The following is a 22,441-nucleotide window of genomic DNA, read 5'->3' on the forward strand; positions in this document are numbered from 1 at the left end:
CATAGCTCACTGCAGCCTCAAAGTGCTGAGCTGAAGCCTTTCTCCTGCTTCAGCCTTCTGAGTAGCTGGGACTATAGGTAGGCACCATCATGCCTGGCTAACTTCTTTGTTTTGTAGAAATGGGGTCTTACTATGTTGCCCAGGCTGGTATTGAACTCCTGACCTCAAGTGATCCTCCCACCTTGGCTTTTCAGAGTGCTGGGATTACAGGTGTGAGCCACCGCACCTGGTTACTACAGGATGTTTAGCAGTATCCATGGTCTCTATCCACTAGATACCAATAGCAGTCCCTCAGTCACAGCAACCAAAAATGTCTCTAGATGTCATAAATGTCTCCTGGAGGGCAAAATTGTCCCCTGTTGAGACCCTCTGGCATGGAAAGATGGGAAAGAGAATAAAGATGTAAAATTTTCTCTACAAGAAAAACTCTTAGCTGAGTGTGGTGGCTCACGTCTGTAATCCCACCACTGTGGGAGGCTGAGGCGGGAAGATCAGGTGAGTCCAGGAGTTCAAGACCAGCCTGGGCAACATAGTGAAACCTTGTCTCTACAAAAAATAAAACAAAATTAGCCAGACGAAGTGATACATGCCTGTAGTCCCAAGCTACTTGGGAGGCTGAGGTGGGCGAATTGCTCAAGCCGGGGAGTTGGAAGCCACCATGAGCCAACATTACACCACTGCCCTCCAGCCTGGACAACAAAGTGAGACCTTGTCTCAAAAAAAAAAAAAAAAAAAGGAAAAAAAAACTTTTTGTGAAAATCATCTTACCTTCAGTCAGGTACATGAGAGCAAGCCGTTTCAGGTAGCGCTGTTTCCTGTGACTGAGTGCCACAGGAGTGAGTGCTGGGACCTCACCCTGAGCTGGAGTACATAGAAAGCCTCTGAGATGGGCTGTGGCTCTAGTGTATCAGACCCAACCATGTAGGTGGAGGAAAAAATGCTGTGACACATGTGGTCCTGGTGTAGCTGGAAGAACCCTTGTTGGTGGCCCACAGCCAGGGGCCATCCTGGATGGGTCAGCTGGCACCAGACTCTGAAGGGCTATGTTTGCCCAAAAAGTTAGTACTTCAGTCTGTAGATACAGCTAAGTTATTGAATGCAAAACGTAGGCTTTCAGGAAACTTGTTGTGGCAGTGTGTAGTTGGGCTAGAAAGGAGAGACTGAGGCAGGAAGATAGTGTAGAGGTTATTTCCCAGCGATCTCCTTCCTAGAAAACTCTTATCTGGTAGTCTGAACTAGAGTGAGTGATTCAAGAGGATTGGGAGTGGGGCATGGGGGCTCACACCTATAATTCCAGTACTTGGGGAGGCCTAGGTGGGAGGATCATTTGAGACCAGGAGTTTGAGATCAGCCTGGGCAACATAGCAAGACCCCATTCCTATAATTTTTTTTTTTTTTTTTTGAGATGGAGTCTTGCTCTGTCGCCCAGGCTGGAGTGCAATGGCACAATCTCGGCTCACTACAACCTCCGCCTCCCAGGTTCAAGCAATTCTCCTGCCTCAGCCTCTTGAGTAGCTGGGATTACAGGCATGCACCACCATGCCTGGCTAATTTCGGTATTTTTTTTAGTAGAAACAGGGTCACACCATGTTGGTCAGGCTGGTCTCAAACTCCTGACCTCGTGATCCGCCCGCCTTGGCCTCCCAAAGTGCTGGTGGGATTACAGGCGTGAGCCACCACGCCCAGCCTGACCCCATACCTATAATTAAAAAAAAAAAAAAGAAAAAGAAAAAAGAAGAAGAAGATGTAATTCCAGCTACTTGGGAGGCTGAGTCAGGAGAATCACTTGAACCCGGGAAGCAGAGGTTGCAGTGAACCGAGATCGCACCACTGTATTCCAGCCTGGGCAACAAGAGCAAAACTCCATCTCAGAAAAAAAAAAAGAGAAAATTTTAAAAGAGGGGTGGGAACAGATTGCACTTTTATTTTAATTAATTATCTTATTTATTTTTGAGATAGGGTGTCGCTCTGTTGCCCAAGCTGGAGTATAGTGGCATAATACTATACATGGCTCACCGCACCCTTGACCTCCCCAGGCTCAGGTGATCCTCCCACCTCAGCCTCCTGAGAATCTGGGCCAAGAGGTGTGCGCCACCACACTCAGCTAATTTTTCTGTGTTTTTTTTTTTTTTTTTTTAATGTGGAGACGAGGCCCTTGTGTTGCCCAGGCTGGTATCGAACTCCTGGGCTCAAGTGATGCAACTGCCTTGGCCTCCCAAAGTGCTGGGATTACAAGCATGAACCACCACACGGTTCTGGGCTTCAGATTACACTTTTAATCATGTGAAGCTTGCTGTCTTTGTTCCTTTTTTTGAGACAGAGTCCCAGTCTGGAGTTCAGTGGTCAATCTTGGCTTACCACAACCTCCCCATCCCGGGTTCAAGTGATTCTCGTGCCTCAGCCTCCCAAGTGCTGGAATTACAGACATGAGCCACCACACCTGGCCTGTCTTTTTTTTTTTTTTCCTTTTCTTTTTTCTTTTTTTAACGAAGTCTTCCTCTGCAGCCCAGGTTGGAATGCAGTGGCACCATCTCAGCTCACTGCAACCTCTGCCTCCCAGGTTCAAGTGATTCTCCTGCCTCAGCCTCCCAAGTTGCTGGGATTACAGGTGCACACCATTGCACCTGGCTAATTTTTTTGTATTTTTAGTAGAGACAGGATTTCACCATGTTGACCAGGCTGGTCTTGAGCTCCTGACCTCAGATAATCCACCCGCCTCAGCCTCTCAAAGTGTTAGGATTACAGGCGTGAGCCACCGAGCCCAGCTGTCTTTGTTCTTAACAGAATGGTGAGACCAAGGGCCCTTAGACATTTGTGACTTGTCACTTGTGGAGTGTCTGGGGGACACAGGAGGCAGATCTTGTTAGCTGGGACCAAGGAAAAGCCTCATAGACCTCGGCAGCAGTTCAGGGACTTGGCCTCCATAGCTAATATGAAAGATAAGCAATAGATATCACAGGAGTCATTGGAAATAGCCTGAGTTAGCCTGGACAGCATAGTGAGACCCTATCTCTACACAAAAACTTTTTTTTTTTTTTTAATTAGCTGAGTGCGGTGGCATGCGCCTGTAATCTCAGCTACTTTGGAGGCTGAGGTGGGAGAATCACTTGAGCTTGGAAGGTCAAGGCTACAGCGAGCTGAGCTCATACCATTGCACTCCAGCCTGGGCAACAGAGTGAGACCTTGTCTCAAAAAAAAAAAAAAAGAGGGAAAGGGAAATGGAAGGAAGAAAGAAAAGAAAGAAAATAGCCTGAGTTTCAAAGGCCTGGAGACACCCAACTGGGCTGTGAGAGGGACCGGCAGCTTTGACACAGCAGGCTGTGCCCACAGAGGAAGCAGACGGCTCTGAGGGAGGCAGCACACAGCAGGCTGCCCCAAATGACCGCAGCTGCAGGTGATAAAACGGCTGTCCAGTGGGAGACAGGGACAGGCCATAACTGCTGGTTTGTGCTGTGTCTCTCGCTTGTTAACATGTTTGGGTGAATTGACTGCAACAGATGGGCCTTTCAGCCCTCAGCACCTTGGTTTCTAGGCAAGACCAGGGTGACTTACACCCTGGCGACCCCCTCCCCTCCCTGAACAGCAGAGCAAGAATGGAGTCGCATGAGGCAGTGCCCTGTGGAGGTGGAAAGAGCTCTGGACTGATAGTGCAAAGCCAGGGCTAACATCCCTTCGTTCTCCTGATCTTGAGCACATCCTCCCCACTCTGGCGGCCACAGTTTCCTTATCTATAGAATGAGAGGGTTCAATTAGAGTTGTCTTGGAAGTTTCTATTGTCTGTATTGTGTGTCCATGATTGTGTCTATTGAGCTACCCTTGATGAACAAAAATCAAAAGAAGAAAAGCCCCTTTAGCAGTTTTCTATCAAAGTAATTATGTGAAACGACACCAGGAATCTCCGAGACCAAATGCTTCTCTCCTGTCCTTGCTGTGTAATGTATTTCCTCTTTTGCTGACTGAAGCCAAATTCAGTTAAGCACATTGCCCTTGATTGTCCCCCACCACCCTACTCCCGCCAGAATATTTCTCTAGAAAAGATTAGTTAGGTTTTAGAACTGTGATGCCCCTTTTGGCTCATCTTTTGCCTTGTGTGTGCAAAAGATACATACATTTCGGCTGGACGCATTGGCTCACGCCTGTAATCCCAGCACTTTGGGAGGCCAAGGCAGGCGGATCACTTGAGGCCAGGGGTTTGAGACTAGCCTGGCCACCATGGTGAAACACCATCTCTACTAAAAATACAAAAATTAGCCAGGCATGGTGGCACATGCCTGCAATTCCAGCTACTCGGGAGGCTGAGGCAGGAGAATCGCTTGAACCTGGGGGGCAGAGGTTGCAGTGAGCCAAGATCGCACCACAGCCTGGGCAACAGAATGAGACTGTCAAAAAAACAAACAAAAAACATGTTTCTTTGTCAAACATAAAGCCAAAACAGTTCTAAATAAAATTGTCTGGCTAATTTAACTCCCTGTGGGTAGTTTCTGAAATACCATTCCCTCATAGATTTTCCATTTAGTCTTTCAGTGCCGAAGGGGAGGGACTAATTTCTAAGTCTAGTAAGCAAAGGCTGTTATAAACAATTTCATTTTTCCTTCATCAGTGAGGAAGAAAAGCTTGTTTTCTTATTCCCTAGGAAGTGAAACAGAAGTGTGGTTTCATTAAAGAGTCAGGATGATGACGACGATAATGGTGATTTTACTGTTACTTGCATTTTTATTATACCATACACATTACAGAACCCTTTCAACCCATTATCTGATCTCCTGCTCCCCTCAGCTCCAGCTCTGTGGAGTAGAGAGAGCAAAGGTTATCACCTGTAACCCTGAAGAAGCAGACCAAGGTTAAGTGACTCACCTAAGGCCACAGAGCAGACTTAGCATGCAGTCTCCTAACTCCCAAGCCAGTGTGCTTTGCTTCTCCTGCCTTATCTTTGAGAAACTTGTTCCCTAGAGCCAGCAACCCCATCACTCCCGTTTGGGGCAGCAGGCAAGGATTGTGTCTTCTGCAGCATTCACTGCCCCCAAGAGGGTGCTGGCCTGCCTCCACAGGCCACCATCCAGTAGTGCTTCTGAGCATCTAGCCGACGAACACAGGGAAGAACCTGATGTGCAAAATGGGTCTTCATCTCAGGATCAGGGCTGTTTCTCAGAGAAATAGGGAAGGGCAGATGTAACAACTCGGAGTGGCACAGAGGCTGCCATCTGGCAAGGCAGGATGGGATGGGGTTGGGGAACACAGGAGGTGCCCAGAATGCCCTCAAGCAAGGCTCTCTTTTCCTGCCCCTGCCCCATCTGGGCACACCAGGCTAAGGAACTGCCTGGCTACATGGAAGACAAGTTTTGTCAAGCTCTCACTTGTAGACCTGCCCTCCTGCCCCCATCAGTTCTGTTCAAGGCTACAAACTGACCTTGGTTTTCCCAAATGGATTGTTGGATCTTCAGAATATACAAAGAATTTACTGTGGGAAAAGGGCTTAGTATGCTTCAAAGTGCAACTTGAGTGTTTTTCCTTCTGTTGTGTGCTTATCTATCCATCTCAGGCAAGGAAATGTTCATGACATATATTGCTCTGCCTTTTGGTGGCGGCAATTTCTTGTATATTCTTTGTATCTTGCCGTAAATGGTCTGTGTCCTAGACACCCTTCCTGGTAGATGAAAGTATGTTGTCTTTTTCAGATGAAATAGGCTTTGGGGCTTCATTTTCTAACTTTATCCCCAAATGAAAGTCTAAAATGCAAATCTTTAAGTGTCTGGATTAGCCCTTTGTCTGAGGCCAGATCTTTTTCTCTCTCTAAGTGACCCAGCTGCTGTTAAAAATATATAGTTTTTTTTCCATTTTTAATAGTCCTTATAATACTCTATAAATACCCCATTATCCACGATCATAGAAAGGGAATCTGGTTTTTGAAAGTCACAATTAATTTGAATAGCCTGCTTTTGTCATTAAATTCAGCCTCTTCCCCTTCAAGATCTTTTATTGGTATTTCTAACACACGGGAAAATTGAGTTATTTGATAGTTTTGCCTCTTTTGTCCCAAAGTGAGCCAGTATTCAGTAAATCATCTAAGAGTTGGTACAGGGAAAGATTGCAGTGAGTGTTTGGCCTACTTACACCCTGGGGAAGTTCTGCTGGGTCTTGAGAGACTAGTGGCACGGACAGCACTGGAAACTCAGACAGCCATGCACTGCTCAGGCCAGAAGGCCCATGAGGTGTGCCTCAGCCCAGCCAGCCTTCCACTCCCCTCCTGGAGATGCCAGCCAGATCTGCCCAGTGGCAGGCAAAGCAGGGAAGACCCCGCAGTCCACCTCCTTCTGACTCATTGGCCAGTTTCTCTGAATGCAGTTGTCATAGCCATAATCCTTTTTTTGTTTGTTTGTTTGTTTTGAGACAGAGTCTCGCTCTGTTGCCCAGGCTGGAATGCAATGATGCGATCTCGGCTCACTGTAACCTCCTCCTCCTGGGTTCAAGCAATTCTCCTGCCTCAGCCTCCTGAGTAGCTGGGATTACAGGCGCCTGCCACCACCCCCAGCTAATTTTTGTATTTTTAGTAGAGATGGGGTTTCACCATGCTGGCCAGGCTGGTCTCAAACTCCTGACCTCAGGTGATCTGCCCACCTCGGCCTCCCAAAGTGCTGTGATTACAGGCGTGAGCCACTGCGCCCAGCCACCATAATCTTATTATTAGGCATAGCAGAATACAATATTACATTTACTGTTGAACTTCACCTAAAGAGATTAATCGAAGCTGGAGTAGCAAAAAAGGTAATGAGTTTAAAATTAGCCTCCAAGGTTGTAAAACAACCAGCTCTCCCATGCGTTACAGCTGGGAGCGTAAAGGGATACATCTACTTTGGAAGTCTGTTTGGTAGTGTTTGCTAAAACTAAACATACCTGGACCTTGTTACCCAGCAGTTGCACTCCTGGGTATATTCCCAACAGAAATGAGTGCTTGTGTTCACTGAAAGATACAGGCAAGCATATTCATAGTAGCTCCATTCATTATAGCCAAAAACTGGAAAGAATTCCAATGTCCAGCAGTAGTAGAATGGATAAATAAATGTAGCATAGTCACATACTAGAACACTACACAGCAGTAGAAAGTTATGAACTAGCCGGGTGCAGTGGCTCACACCTGTAATCACAGCACTTTGGGAGGGTGAGGCGGGCGGATCACTTGAGCTCAGAAGTTCAAGAGCAGCCTAGGCAACATGGTGAAACCCCATCTCTACCAAAAAAAAAAAAAAGCCAGATGTGGTGGCACCTGCTGTAGTCCCAGCTACTTGGGAGGCTGAGGTGAGAGGATTGCTTGAGCCTGGGAGGCAGAGGGTGCAGTGAGGCGAGATCATGTCACTGCACTCTAGTCTGGGCTACAGAGTGAGACTCTGTCTCCAAAAAAAAAAAAAAAGTTATGAACTACTGCTATACACCACTGGGATGACTCTCAGACTTGATATGGAACAAAAGAAGCCAGACACAGAATATATACTATATGAGTCCGTTTATATAAAGTTCAAAAAAAAAAAAATGTCAGAATAGCAGTTTATTTCCAGAGTGGGTAGGGTGGAGGGATGGATATTGATTGGAAAGAGTCATGAGAGAGTTTTCTAGGGGTGCTGGACATGTTCTGTATTTTGGCCGGGTGTGGTGGCTCACGTCTGTAATCCCACCACTTTGGGAGGCTGAGGCAGGTGGATCACCTGTGGTGAGGAGTTTGAGACCAGCCTGGCCAAGATTCTGAAATCCCGTCTCTACTAAAAATGCAAAAATGAGCCAGGCATGGTGGCAAGCGCCTGTAATCCCAGCCACTTGGGAGGCTGAAGCAGGAGAATCACTTGAACCCAGGAGATGGAGGTTGCAGTGAGCCCAGATCACACCACTGTACTCCAACCTGGGCAACAGAGTTGAGACTCTGTCTCAAAAAAAAAAAAAAGTTCTATGTTTTGATGTGAGGGATGGTTGCAGAGGTGTATTTGGAAGTACACATCTAGCAAGCTGTATGGTTAAGGTTAATGCACTATACTGTATGTAAGTTAGACCCACTCAGTGGGCAGTTGGAGGTGGAAGGCTTAAGGATTCTTGTCAGTCCATACTAGCATATTGGCACATCCTTGCCTCTGCCCTGTCTTGTGGAACAGGGCAACTACAAGCTGCATGGCCGACTGCCAGACACTGCTGCCTGGTTTCCCAGCGGGAGACCTTTCCATTTCCTTTCCCTTTCCCTTTTCCTTTCCTATTACAACTTTTGTTAGAGGTTCAAGGGGTACATGTGCAGGTTTGTTACATGGATATATTGCATGGCACCGGGGTTTGGGGTATGATTGATCCCGTGACCCAGGTAGTGTGCATAGTACCCAATAGGTAGTTTTTCAGCCCTTGTCCCCTCTAGTAGTCGCCAGTATCTGCTGTGATATTCTCTATATGAACAAGTCATGGGGGAAAATCAGTAGTCATTTCTCTACTGGCTTCTGGGGAGCAGGCCTGGAGCAGGCCTGGAGCAGGGCAAGAATGAAGATGCAGAGGAATGTTCAGGAAGCCTGCCTGCCTGCACACATTCCCTGCTTAACACAGGTTTTAACTTCTCCAGGCTCTCTGGTCAGCTCTCTTTGACAGTCAGGCTATGGAAATGATTAATGATCTTTCTCAAAGCCAGGAAAATGCAGTGAGGGTCCCTGGCAGGGCCATACCCTGGGTCCTGGGCCCTCACCCCTGCACAGTGGGCAGGAAGGCAGCCATATGAGTCTGTCTGGGGTCCCTGTCCCTGTTTGCTTCTGGACTTCCCTGGAACCGGCCCATTCTCTGCAATGGGGAGGAAGTGACTTTCCCTTCAACACTCTTACCATCTCTCATCTTTGTCTCCAAAGCAAGAAGAGGCCATCTTTTCTTCTGCCCTCACCCCTATCCCCAGCTCAGGTTGTTTTGGTTGTCTGAGCGGCAGGAAGGAAAACAAAGTACCAGGGAGCAGCTTTTGTTTGGCCACATCTGCACTGGAAGCTGCTGATCACAGCTGTGGTCTGCTAGTGCCAGCGCCCAGCGGCATTCCCACCAACAAGGGTTAAAGCCCCAGGAGTCCCGCCAGCTTCACTGGGTCCATGGCCCTCATAAAAGCCTTTTACATCCGTCCCTCCCTCTGGCTGCAGGCTCCCTGGCTGAAATCTGATAAGGGGCCTCTTTGTTGCAACTGTCAGTCTCCTTTATTGAGGAGGGAACCGGAGACCAGCGGCACTTCTTGGGGTGCAGATAAGGCCCTGGATTCCTGTCAGAGAGAGCATGATTAATTACCCTCAATCCTAGCTCCTGCTTTGATAGCAGTGACTGACAGTCCACAGGCTTCCCCATCAGGTGCTTACCCTCTTCTGGGAGGCATGATGGGGGTGGAGATTTGGTCTCCTGTAGGACCAACACCAGTGACCCACAAAGAACTCTCTTCAATGGGTGTTTGCCTCCTTCCCAGTGCTCTGCGGGTTGCTTTTGCATTTATCGTGGACAGAGGCCTGTCTCTCTCAGGTGAAGAGCTTCCTTAGAGGAAGATAGAAAACCGTCCAGAGAGCAGGCCAGAGCCCCTTGCTCCCTCCCACAAAGGCTGGGAAAGGAGCCATTGCTTGTGGATGTGAACTTCACAAATCTGGTCTTAAGCCAGGGGCCCTTCACAGAGAAAATCGCAAACCATCTGTATCAAGGCCATTTGACAATATTACTCTGTCATTCAGGCAGGTTCCTAAAACCAAGTCATTCTCCCTTTGGTAATAATCACAACTGCCAATTTTTGTTTATCAATTTGTATGTTGCTGGCTTGAAGGTACATCTGCAGAATTTTGTTTTAATTTTTTATTCATAGACTTTAGAACTGAAAATCATCTAGTCCAAATTCCTCACTTCACATTTGCAGAAACTGAGGCCTGAGTCTGTCAATTGCCTATTGGTTCTTGTTCAGCAGGTAAACTTAGCTTAAAGGCCTTCTTTCTTCATAGTAGAATTTACTTTGGACAAGAGAAATGGCTACCAGGTCCATTAAGCACAAAGCAAACTGCTGAGACCACCCTGCAGATTCTGCCTCTCTCAGTTGTTAGAGGAATCAAAGACACAGCAGGCTTTTGTGTCTGGATTATCCGATGGGAGAAAGCCCCACCGTCATCTAAGAGAGAGCCCTCGGCATAGCCTCTGCTTTGTTTCTGATGGCACCAAGTGGCCAGCCTGCACTGGGAGCCACTTTAACAGTTTAACAGAGGGCCAACCACAGGGAAGAATGTTCCCAATCTCCTTATCAGCTTGATCTCCAGAACCAGGGTGCCTGAGCAGGGCATGGGGGCTTGTGTGAGGAGAGTCCACTGTGGAGTGAAGAAAACAGCAGCTTCCGAAGTATGCCGCGGGTGGGGCTGGGCCACACGGTAGGGTGCAGGGGCCACCACCACGGCTTCCAGTGCGCCTCTTACCTGCGGTTTCTCTGTGGTGTGATGACAGTTCCCACAAGAGTCCATTTTCCCCTCTGGGAAGAGGTCACTGATTAGTTAGGTTACAACCTTGACTTCAGACACCACTGTGACCTTTCCTTGTCTCCTCAGGTTCTGTATCTGCCAGTGTCCCCCTTGCCCTAAGCAGCTCTCAGTCTAATATAATACAGTCACTTTGTGTGTGACTATAAAGAGGCTAATTTTTAATGAAATTTCTACATCTATAACAATGTTGTCCTTCAAAGATGCCATCTCAAATAGCCAGGCAGTTAATCCACTGACTACTCAAAATGAATTTGTAATTCCTCTCTGGGGAGTTGCCTTCAGAGGCGGTTCGAACCACACTAGAAAATCTCAGCTGGGTGGAGTGGCTTATGCCTGTCATCCCAACACTTTGGGAGGCTGAAGTGGGAGGATTGCTTGAGTCCAGGAGTTTGAGACCAGCCTGGGCAACATAGTGAGACCCCACCTCTACAAAAAATAAAAATACGCCTGTAATCCCAGCACTATGGGAGGCTGAGGCTGGCGGATGACTTGAGGTCAGGAGTTCGAGACCAGCCTGGCCAACATGGTGAAACCCCATCTCTACTAAAATTATTAAAAATAGCCAGGTATGGTGGCACTCACCTATAATCCCAGCTACTCGGGAGACTGAGACAGGAGAATCACTTGAACCCAGGAGGCGGAGGTTGCAGTGAGCTGGGATCACCCCACTGCACACCAGCCTGGGGAAAAGAGCAAGACTCAGTCTCAAAAGATAAAAACAAATAAAAAACAAAATAAATTAACTGGGCTGAGCTAGGTGGTGTGCACCTATGGTCCTAGCTACTTAGGAGGCTGAGGTGGGAGGATCACCTGAGCCCGGGATTTTGAGGCTACACTGAGCCGTGATCACACCACTGCACTCAAGCCTGGGCAACAGAGTGAGACTCCATCTCAAAAAAAAAAAAAAGATTCAAAAGAAAATAGTGCAAACTCTGAAAGCTGTTTGCAGATGGAGTTTCAAAGCTAGCTGTCCAAGGTGACCTGTAGGACAGCACTTCCTCAGCTGGGCAAGCCCTGTCATGCTGGTTCAACACTTGCCACATCTGTCTTATGCTTGTCACACACCTGGCCACTGCCTGCTCTTTGACACCTGTTTTCCCCTTTGGCCTCAATTGTGAGGGTCCCAGCAGGCACGTCACAGGCGTGTGGGAAGTGTGTTTAAGATTCCTAGTTGAGGCTGGGCACGGTGGCTCACGCCTATAATCCCAGCACTTTGGGAGGCCGAGGTGGGTGGATCACCCAAGGTCAGGAGTTCAAGACCAGCCTGGCCAACATGGTGAAACCCCGTCTCTACTAAAAATACAAAAATTAGCCGAAAATCACTTGAACCTGGGAGGCGGAGGTTGCAGTGGGACAAGATCGTGCCACTGCACTCTAGCCTGGGCAACAGAGTGAGACTCCGACTCAAAAAAAAAAAAAAAGATTCCCTGTTGAGAGCTGGGTGCAGTGGGTGGAGCTTGTAAATCTCAGCTACTCAGGAGGCAAGGTGGGAGGATTCCTTGAGACCAGATGTTCGAGACTAGCCTGGGCAACATAGTGAGACCCTGTGTCTACAAAAAAATTTAAAGATTAGCCAGGCATAGTGGTGTGCCCCTGTAGTCCCAATTCCTCAGGAGGTTGAGATGGGAGGATCGCTTGAGCCCGGGAGTTCAAGCCACAGTGAGCTATGATCACGTGACTGCACCCCAGCCTCGATAACAGAGTGACACCCTGTCTCTAAAAAGAAACTTTAGAAAAAGATTCTCAATTGAATTACCATGGGGCTGGTTGCTTCGACTCCGAGAAACATGTCTGGGTAGGTTAATTTATTAAACGCTGTAAGGCATGGTAGGCATGGAAGAGGAAAGACAACCCCTGCCTTCATAGAGTTGACAGTCCTCCAGGGATGTCAGATGAACAGACGTGAAACAATTAGAGAAGGACAATTTGCTGAACTTACAGGGGCATGATAGAAATTCTGAGAGGGAAGAAACCCACATGAACTGGGGTAGTGAGAACATGCTTCCTGGAAGGAGTGGATGTAGAAGGACACTGTAGAGGATTTGACTGGAGGCAGAAAAGAGCGTGTTTTGGGGGCAATAGGGAGAAGGCCTAGCGAGTTGGAGTGTAAGTGAGTTGCTCAGATATGCCAGGAATACTTCATATGTGATCTTTTAAGGGAGCGTTGAGGAACGTGGGTCATGCGATTGGACATGTGAGATGGGCTAGGTAAGCAATAAGAGTTTTCATAGGTTTTTAAACAAGGAAGTGAGTGATATGGTAAAAGTAGTATTTTAATAAGATTGGCTGCAGTGTGCAAGTTGATCGTATGGGTAAGAGGCTACTGCAGGCATCCAATTGTGGGCCAGAGAGGACCTGGACCAGGATGGTGGCTGCGGGCCAAAAAAGAAGATGCCTTTGAGAGGTACCTCCAAGGACGAATCATGAAGCCTTCTAGCACCCTGAAAGTGGGTGATAGGGAGAGGAGAGGAGCCAGTGCTGACACGAGGTTCCTGCCTTCCTGCCTAACTTCCAAGGGTGGTAGTGTTGCTGGGAAAAAATGAGGTGTGGGGAAAGGGAGCTAGTTTAGGGGAATGAAGATGAGCCCAGTACAGACATTCTGACTTGGAAGTAAACGGGTCACATGTGTGAAGATGCCCTAGGAGCTTCTGGAAATGTGAGCTTAGGAGCCCTGTGTGAGGGGACCTTGGGAGTGGTCCTCTCAGACACTCCAGGTAATGCCTTGGAAGGTGTGGACTCAAGGCCATGGGTATGTTTGGGCAGACAGGCCTCTGAAAGGAGGTCGACGTTAGCTCTGTCCTGCTGGGGGCCCACATCAGGCTTTTGTCTTTCTGGTAGGGGGAAGGTTTACTGTTTAGAACAGCACTGGGAGAAGTCAACCAGCACATGAGCTATGTGTCTTAGGAGTATGCCGGTAATCCTCTATTATTTTACCTGTGAATCTGTGGGTCTAATTCCATGACCCCTTTGTCCTTGACCCTCCAAGGACCAGCAGGTCAAGGTAAAGGTCTTCAAGGTCACTAACTCCCTCCCCACACTTAGGAAAGAGGCCTAAGCCAGGTGCTTTGGGAGACTGAGGCAGGAGGACTGCTTGAGCTTAGGAGTTTGAGACCAGCCTGGGCAACATAGGAAGATCCTATCTCTACAGAAAATGTTTTTAAATTCCCTGAGTGTGGTGGTGTGCGCCTGTATTCCCAGCTACTCAGGAGGCTGAGTGGGAGGATGGCTGGAGCTTAAGGCTGCAATAAGTCATGATTGCACCACTGCACTCCAGTCTGGGCAACAGAGTGAGACCCTATCTTTGAAAAAAAAAAAAGAAAAAGAAGTGGCCTGGTCCTGCCGTAGCAGCCCCACATATCCATGCCCACATTGCTTCCTTTTCATTCTCTGGCTTGAACCATCCTGTAAAAGAGTTGCTGAGGCTGCCATTCAGAGCTGAGAAAACTGCTGTGCCTTTAGGGAAAGAGGCTTATGGAGCAGAAACAAACAGCTCTTCCCTGCTCAGGTTGGCTTAAGGTCCACCAGGCAGCCCAGTGAGACCTCAGCGAGACTGGGGCAACGGGAGGGGGCAAGGCAGAGGAGCAGCAGTCTGTGTACAGTAAAAGGAGTTTGCCATCAAAAGGCAACAAGTCTCATACCCTGCCCCGGACGGTGACCCTTCCCTGTGGAATTCTCCCCTCTGACCTCCAGATCATTAATCCTGAGGCTGCCAAATGACAGTCATCCATCACGCCTCCTGACGAGCATCCCAGCCGGCTGTGAAAGAACTGGCCCCGCCCTCACCACGTCCCCTGGTGCTCATTAGTAGCCCTTCCTGCTCGGTGCCAGGTTTCCTAATCAAGTCCCTGGCTCCTCTCACTTCCCCTCGGGGCCGTTGGGCGGAAGCTGCTCTGACCCTCCCCCTTTCAGAGGCCAGGGAGTGGGGGAATGATTGGTGTGGGGAGAGAATTGAGTGGCTTTTCATTCCCCTGGAGACTGGTGTGTCCAGCAGCTCCTTTGACATAGCGGGGCACACGAGAGAGAAAGAAACCATTTCTCCATCAAGCAGGAGAGGAGAAAGCAGGCATGTGCAAACAAGCACACTCTTTTTTTTTTTTCAAGATGGAGTCTTGCTCTGTCGCCCAGGCTGGAGTGCAGTGGCACGATCTCGGCTCACTGCAAGCTCCGCCTCCCGGGTTCACGCCATTCTCTTGTCTCAGCCTCCTGAGTAGCTGGTACTACAGGCGCCTGCCACCAAGCCAGGCTAATTTTTTTTTTGTATTTTTAGTAGAGATGGGGTTTCACCATCTTAGCCAGGATGGTCTCAATCTCCTGACCTCGTGATCTGCTCGCCTCGGCCTTCCAAAGTGCTGGGATTACAGGCGTGAGCCACGGCGCCCAGCCAAGGAGCACACTCTTACAAGCAGCACTGAGCGCTGCCAGGAGGGTGACTAGGCAGGGCTCCCCTTCTAGGAAGTCAGAGAAAGGTTTCCTGGAGGAAGCTGCCACTGAATGGAGTCTGAAAGCTGCAGAGATAAGTTGCCAGATCACTAGGAATAGTCTGGAATCATACTGCTAACAAAACAAAAACACACACACAAACTAAAAAACAAGCACCTTTGAAATCATCTAGTCTGGCCCTCTTATTTACAGACAGCAAAACAGAACCAGAGAGTCTAAGTGCTTTGCCAAAGGCCCACATAGCCTGTGCATTGGCAAGGCCCACATAGCCTGTGCATTGGACCTGTCCTGACAGCTAGTCTGAGTCTTCAGGCTTGGGGAGTTTGAGTTAAATTACACTTCCAAACAGATTCATGAGCATTGTTTCCAGCTCAGTTAAAGGTGGGCATACGCGGAATCCTTCTCAGCTTGATGATGATCCCGCTGTCTCTTTCTCTCGGACAACCACAGGGACCCCCATCAACCGAATCCCCATCATGGCCAAGCAGATCCTGGACCTGTACATGCTGTATAAGCTGGTGACCGAGAAGGGGGGCCTGGTGGAGATCATCAACAAGAAGATCTGGAGGGAGATCACCAAAGGCCTGAACCTGCCCACATCCATCACCAGTGCTGCCTTCACCCTCAGGACCCAGTGAGTGGCCAGGGCCTGGGGGAAGGAAGCTAGGCTGAAGAAAGGGGATGTTGTAACCTAGAGGAGAGGAAGGAAGGAAATTCCTTTGTATAGTTAGCAAGATGAGTGGATTCCCGAAACAGTGGGGAGCTTTCTGAGATTAATCCCTCACTAAACCAAGTAGTGATGAGAACCGCCATTTACCAAGTGTCTACTCTGTGTTGGTACTTTACTATTTCATTTAAACCTCACAGTCAACCCTGTAAAGTAGGTATGCCCCCATTTTCCACATTACAAAAATGAAGTCTCCAGGGTTAAATAATTTGGCTAAGGCCATACCAGCCAGTAAGTGGTAGAGCTGAGATTCAGACCTGAGCTTCTGTCTCTAAGACCTGTGCCCCTTCCAGGACATTGTCTTCCAAACAGCATCTCCACCCCAAGTGGCTCCTCTTACCTGACATTCAGCTTACCCAGTGGCAGAGGACCCAGAGAAAGGCAGGCAGGAAGGCCCCCTTGGATTGGTGATCTGGTTTTGTCAGCATTTGAGTTAATTACATGGGTGATGGAAGCGGTGAAACCAATAGTAGCACTGAAGAATGAGGGCCAGAGAGGAGTCTGTTCTTCTGGAACACTCTGGAAGTTGTTCTGTGAAGAGTATGCAATGTACAGCTGACATCAGTTAGGTAGCATGGTGTAGCTACAACCAGAATGGCGAGGTTCCTGGGTAGAGAACTGCTTCTTGGGACCTAAGACACAAAGAATGACAGTGTCTAGGTCCCATGCACAATAGGAAGAATTGCTCCTATCTGACTAGCCCAGCTCTGAATAAGATCAAGAAGCCAGAAAGCCCTTGTAAAACATGGGCCTAATTTTTCCCAGGGCACTAAAAAAGCACCAAAACAAATGTGAAACACCAACTAAGATGTTATTTATTTCCCCTAATGAATGGTCCTTCAAAGTAGAGCCTATTTAGGATTGAGTGGCAGTTAGAGGAGGCTGGGGCAGAGTGTCCAGCCATCCCAGACTTTTCTGCCAAGTACACCAAGGTTGCGATCCTTTGCCCTAGAGTCCTGGCCAGCAAACTGCTTCCAGAGACCCACCAACCTCAACTGGGTGATCTCTGGTGCTGTTTTGGATTATTCTTCCTGCTTGCTTCCTTTCCTCCAGGTACATGAAGTATCTGTATGCCTATGAGTGTGAGAAGAAAGCCTTGAGTTCCCCAGCTGAGCTCCAGGCAGCCATTGATGGCAACCGTAGGGAGGGCCGGCGGCCCAGCTACAGCTCCTCCCTCTTTGGCTACTCACCTGCTGCAGCTACTGCTGCTGCCGCTGCCGGGGCCCCTGCCCTCCTCTCCCCACCCAAGATCCGCTTTCCCATCCTTGGGCTTGGCTCCAGCAGTGGCAGCAATACCAGTAGCCCTCGGATATCCCCAGCAACCACTCTCAGGAAAGGTCAGTAGGGCTCCTGGGGGAGAAGGAAGAAAGGGAGGAAGGGATGCCAGTTTCCCTGTGTTCAAGACTGGGGTTTTTGGGCAAGAGGGTCAATTGTGGATTGGTCCAGCTCCAGTTCTTTCGCAGGTGATGGAGCCCCAGTGACAACAGTGCCTGTGCCAAATCGCCTGGCTGTGCCCGTGACCTTGGCAAACCAGCAGGCTGGTACTCGGACCGCCGCGCTGGAGCAGCTGAGGGAGCGGCTGGAGTCAGGGGAGCCTGCTGAGAAGAAGGTGTCGAGGCTGTCCGAGGAGGAGCAGCGCCTGGTGCAGCAGGCCTTCCAGCGCAACTTTTTCACCATGGCACGACAGCTCCCCATGAAGATCAGGATCAACGGCAGGGGTGAGCCAGGCTCAGGGCAGAGCCTTCCCTTACTGGGAAACCCTACGCCCATTCACGCCTCCTGAGACTGGGGGCAGGGGTGGTGAGGCACATACTCCTGACCTGGAAGAGGCCCCTCCAGGTTCTGCCTTCTAGGCCCCCAGAAGAGAGGCACTGAGATCTCAGTTCACCAAGCTGAGGTTGTTTAGTAGAGGGGACCACATGTTGCCTCAGGCGGTGCTCTGTTCTCTAATAAGAGGGAAAAGCAGTTATTCACAGAGGAGGAGCCAGAGGCCTTCAGAGAGCTGCAGCGTTTCCCCACCAGCCTTCACCCCAGCACCTCACTGGATGTAGGCAAGAGCAGGGCACCCTCTGCAGGTCGGGGAGGAAGACACCCCATGTTCCTGAGGCTCAGCGAGGGGCCAGGTTGCCCCGGGCTAGACAGCGGGACTCAGGAATATAAAGAGAAGGAGGAAACACAAGTTTGGCAGCATAATTGACATCCTTTCCCTTCCTCTTCACATCGTTCTAGTGCCCCACATTCTCTTCCCCAAGCCACATGCCCCTTTTCCCATTCACACACATTCTTTCCCATTCTGGTCCTGATGCTATCTCAAAGCAAACATGAATGAGATGTGTGGGAAGGAGCCAGGTGTGAAGGGCGCTGTACATATTTCCAGGCCGCCCCTCCCTACCCCATTGCCCCTGGGGAGCAGAAAGAAACTGAGAGGTAACAGCTCACCCAGGGCCAGGTGCCCTGCTCCTACACAAAGCAAAAGGCTGTTAGGAAAGACAGCTCACTGGGAAGAATTCTGAGTCTGGGGTGAGCCAGGCAGAGGCTGTGTGTGCCAGCACTTGCAGCCTTCTACAAACGCCAGCTGCCCAGGTGGTCATGGAAGGGAGGGGCTGAGGACATAGACTCATCTCTTTGAGGGACTCAGTCAAAGGAAAGAAGGGGCAAGGTGGGTCCTCAAAGTTGGGGCTGGGTCTCGTTGATCTCTGATTTCCTGGGCCTGGTGTGTAGTGTAGCTCGGGGTTTGCCCATCACGTGGAAAGTACCAGTGCAGAGTGGTGGGGCTGGGGTCGGCCTCCTTGCCTGCTGTGATTCCTTTGCTCTGGGAGCAGAGGGAATTGGGGAGATGAACTGTGTCAGTGGAAAAAGCCAGCAACAGGAGGTTAGCGAGACTGGGATCTCCTGCCATACGCTACACTCAGGAGGTTACATAGGTGCCTTCTGACAGCGTGAGGCTTTGACCGGGGGTGGCCAGGCAGCATCAGAGAGGACAGCAGGAGTGCTGTGGAAGGCTTGACCAGGCCCACTGTCTCCCTGTCCCCAGCAGAAGACAGAGCAGAGGCCTCGGCTGCAGCACTGAACCTGACCACGAGTAGCATTGGGAGCATTAACATGTCCGTGGACATCGATGGCACCACCTACGCAGGTGAGGCCCTGGAGCTCTGGGGGAGGCCCACGTGGCTGCAGCCAGCCCCAGCGCAGCTCTGTGGCTGACCCTGCCTCTTGCCCTCTGTCTGAACACCTCCCATGGTGGCTTCCTTTTTCCTGGTCTCAGAGTTGCAAAGGTTAGGTGGTCCTCTGGACGCGTAGAGACTGTGGATTGTTAACAGGATGGTAGGTCCCTCCCACTTTGGCAGAAATCTTTCACCTAACCCTTTTAGACCAGTGGTTGGCTCGTTAATGGAAGCAGTCGGTCAGTGTCCCACAATCCCCCGGTCTTCTCATGCACAGCCTTCCTCTGACTGGTTCAGCTCTTCCTTTTGCAGACTGAGACACAGGCAAAGGAACCCTGGTATAGCAGAATCAGCTTACATTGTTAAGGTCCCCGCCCCCCAGTCTTTTATAGTTATCTCTTCCTAAACCTAATTTGGCAACAGTGTTTTGTTGGTTGGTAGATTTCGCACCTTTACAGAGTCTTTCCAAGGGTTTAACTTAGTATTCATGACTGGGCATGGTGGCTCATGCCTGTAATCCTTGCACTTTGGGAGGCTAAGGCAAGAGGATCACTTGAGCCTAGGAGTTTAAGACCAACCTGAGCAACATAGCAAAATCCCAAATCTACAAAATACAAAAAAAAATTAGCCGGGCATAGTGGTGCACATCTGTGGTCCCAGCTACTTGGGAGGCTGAGGCAGGAGGATCACTTGAGCCCAGGAGGTCGAGGCTGCAGTGAGCCATGATTGTACCACTGCATTCCAGCCTGAGTGACAAAGCAAGACCTCGTCTCAAAAAAAAAAAAAAGAAAGAAACAACTTAGTATTCATAAAAACAGCAGTCCCTTTCCCATTCCCATTTCATTGGTTTACGGAGGAGCTTGGGGACAAGCCCACCTGACACTTGTTAAGCACAGCATTGCCGGGCGCGGTGGCTCCGCCTGTAATCCCAGCACTGTGGGAGGCCGAGGCGGGCGGATCACGAAGTCGGGAGATCGAGACCATCCTGGCTAACACACAGTGAAACCCCGTCTCTACTAAAAATACAAAAAATTAGCCAGGCGTGGTGGCGGGCGCCTGTAGTCTCAGCTACCCAGGACCCTGTGGCAGGAGAATGGCATGAACCTGGGAGGTGGAGGTTGCAGTGAGCCGAGACGTACGACTACACTCCAGCCTGGGCGACAGAGCGAGACTCCATCTCAGGAAAAAAAAAAACAAAACCGGGCGTGGTGGCCCACGCCTGTAATCCCAGCACTTTGGGACGCTGAGACTGGCGGATCATGGGGTCAGGAGATCGAGACCATCCTGGCTAACACGGTGAAACCCCGTCTCTACTAAAAATACAAATAATTAGCCGGGTGTGGTGGCGGGCGCCTGTAGTCCCAGCTACTCCAGAGGCTGAGGCAGGAGAATGGCGTGAACCCCGGAGGTGGAGCTTGCAGTGAGCCGAGATTGCGCCACTGCACTCTGGCCTGGGCAACAGAGCGAAACTCCATCTCAAAAAAAAAAAAAAAAAAAAAAAAATTTTTTTTTTTCTGTAGAGACAAGGGTCTTCCTGTATTGCCCAGTATGGTCTCAAACTCCTGGCCTTGAGCTATTCTCCCGCCTCAGCGTTCCAAAGTCCTGGGATTATAGTTGTGAGCCACCGCACCTGGACTTGCTGTTCCTCTTTGTGTACCCTGGGTACACCTGTCTCAGAGCATTTATGACATTTTAGCAAAATTACTCTGACAACCTATCTGTCCCCCTCCCCAGCCCATCAGCACTTCAAGGCAGGACAGCATTTGGATCTTCTCCCATCACCCCCTAACGCAGTGTCTACAGCGGAGTCAGGCACAGGGCTAGGCCAGCAGTGAATACTTACTGAAAGGAGCTGGCCCGCCCCTTCGCTCTTCCTCTGCCCACACTTGCTTCTCTTCCCCCCACCAAGGTGTGCTGTTTGCCCAGAAGCCTGTGGTCCACCTCATCGCGGGGTCTGCTCCCCAGAGCCTCGGCAGCAGCGCCAGCAGCAGCAGCAGCTCTCACTGCTCACCAAGTCCTACCTCATCCCGGGGCACCCCCAGCGCAGAGCCCTCCACCAGCTGGTCCCTCTGATGGGCAGGACCCAGCTTCCCACTTGCCACTCTCCTGTCAAGAGTGAAGGAAGTTGATGCACAGAATTTACCTCATCTCACGGAGCCCACGTCGACGAGCACCATTTGGCCAGACATTGAGAGTTTGGATGTGCCCGTCTGTCCAGGTTCCATTCAGGTCCTGCTGTACTCTGGGGGCAGGGAGAGGCTAGAGGGGCAGGACAGACAGCGTTGTCCAATCAGGGATTGTCCTGGAGAACTCGGTGGGGGTCTGTGGGTGTCCAGCTTCCTCCAGGGTTCCCCAGCCACCTCCCAGCTCGGGGCACAGTGTATTGACAATCTGTCAGCCGACACAGGGCTGGAGGCCCTCCATTTCCCTTCCCCTTTAATTTATTTCCCTGCCCCTGCCTTCTGCCATGACCCCAGGGCCACTAGTCTCTTCCCCTGTTTTTAAGTCCCATGTGGGGCTGCTAGGAGCCAAGAGCATGCCTTCATGCTTCTCTGCTGAGCATGGGATGGGGCCCTTCCAGACCACCTTGCCTACTGTTAGGTTCCTGGGGTATGGGTCCCTCAAACGCAAGTCTTGAATCAGTCCTCAGGGTCCCAGATCCCCCTTCTAATGATCTGAAGGAAGAGGCTGTGAGGGCAGTTGAGGGCCAGGGCCCACAGGGCATCTGCTGACGAGACGGCAGAACCTTGGGGCTGCCGAGCCCTGGCACCTGCTTCACACGGACCCTTCTCTGACCCCCCAAACTTCATGCTCCCCACTTGCCCTTATCGGCCTGCTCTCCCAAGAACAGCCCACTCGTCCTTTCCCCAGCCCTCTTCTCTTTCTTATGGGGCCATCTTGGCCTCACCATCCCCACATGTGCCGCTGTCAGGTTCATTGAAATACCTCAGATTTGTAATTGTTGATGTTTGAGTCTTCAGGAAGTATTTGCATCTCTGAAATCTTTTTTATATGTGTTTTGCTGACTTTTGTTTTTTTATTTTAAAATTTTTATTGTTGTTGTAGCACCAAAGAAATGAAAACAGATCACCCCCAAAGTCAAGCAAGTGATTGGGTACCCCGGCCCCTCTGGCCCTTCCCTCAAGCCCAGTGAGGAGGCGGGTAGAGGCAGGCAGGGGAGACGACTCAGGGATCGCGGGGGCGGGGAGGTGGAGTGGAGAGGCCCGCGCTCATGCTGGTCGGGCCCTGAAACCACACCAGTTCTGAAGACCGTTTTCTGCCACACCCCCACCCCCAGCTGACCAGGGAGGCAGCAGGACATCTCCCCATCACTCAGCATTCCCAGCTCAGGGCACAGGCAGGCTGGGGTCCTTGCTGACTTTGCCAGAGGTTGAGCCGCCCCAGGGTATGAGGAGATGAAGAACTCCACAGCTCCTCCTGAACCCTGGGCGGGAGCAGGCAGCTCCTGTGCTGTAAAGAAAAGGCAGTTCTTATGTGCGGCTCACCTCAGTCGAGGAAGCCCTGGAATGTTCAGCAGAACACCACCACTGGGACATGGGGCTGTGGCAATGGGAGACACCACACATGGCGTGTGTGTGTGTGGCGGCGCAGCTTGC

The 22,441-nt window shown here is 50.2% G+C and overlaps 1 protein-coding gene across 2 annotated transcripts in view; it reads left to right on the forward strand.

The window, feature by feature from the left end:
• Window positions 1-21,648, forward strand: part of ARID3B (AT-rich interaction domain 3B) — a 59,690-nt gene extending 38,042 nt beyond the window's left edge. The window contains exons 5-9 of one of the 2 annotated variants that reach the window (XM_008015884.3): window positions 15,384-15,567; window positions 16,714-16,997; window positions 17,124-17,378; window positions 18,695-18,796; window positions 20,734-21,648. In XM_008015884.3, the coding sequence (XP_008014075.3) occupies window positions 15,384-15,567; window positions 16,714-16,997; window positions 17,124-17,378; window positions 18,695-18,796; window positions 20,734-20,897 (989 nt within the window). In that variant the 3' untranslated portion in view covers window positions 20,898-21,648. The remainder of the gene's footprint in view (window positions 1-15,383; window positions 15,568-16,713; window positions 16,998-17,123; window positions 17,379-18,694; window positions 18,797-20,733) is intronic. The other variant, XM_008015885.3, reaches the window with a different exon arrangement.
• Window positions 21,649-22,441: the final 793 nt, after the last annotated feature.

The sequence above is a fragment of the Chlorocebus sabaeus genome, chromosome 26, assembly GCF_047675955.1.
Source record: "Chlorocebus sabaeus isolate Y175 chromosome 26, mChlSab1.0.hap1, whole genome shotgun sequence".
NCBI classification, from domain to species: Eukaryota; Metazoa; Chordata; class Mammalia; order Primates; family Cercopithecidae; genus Chlorocebus; species Chlorocebus sabaeus.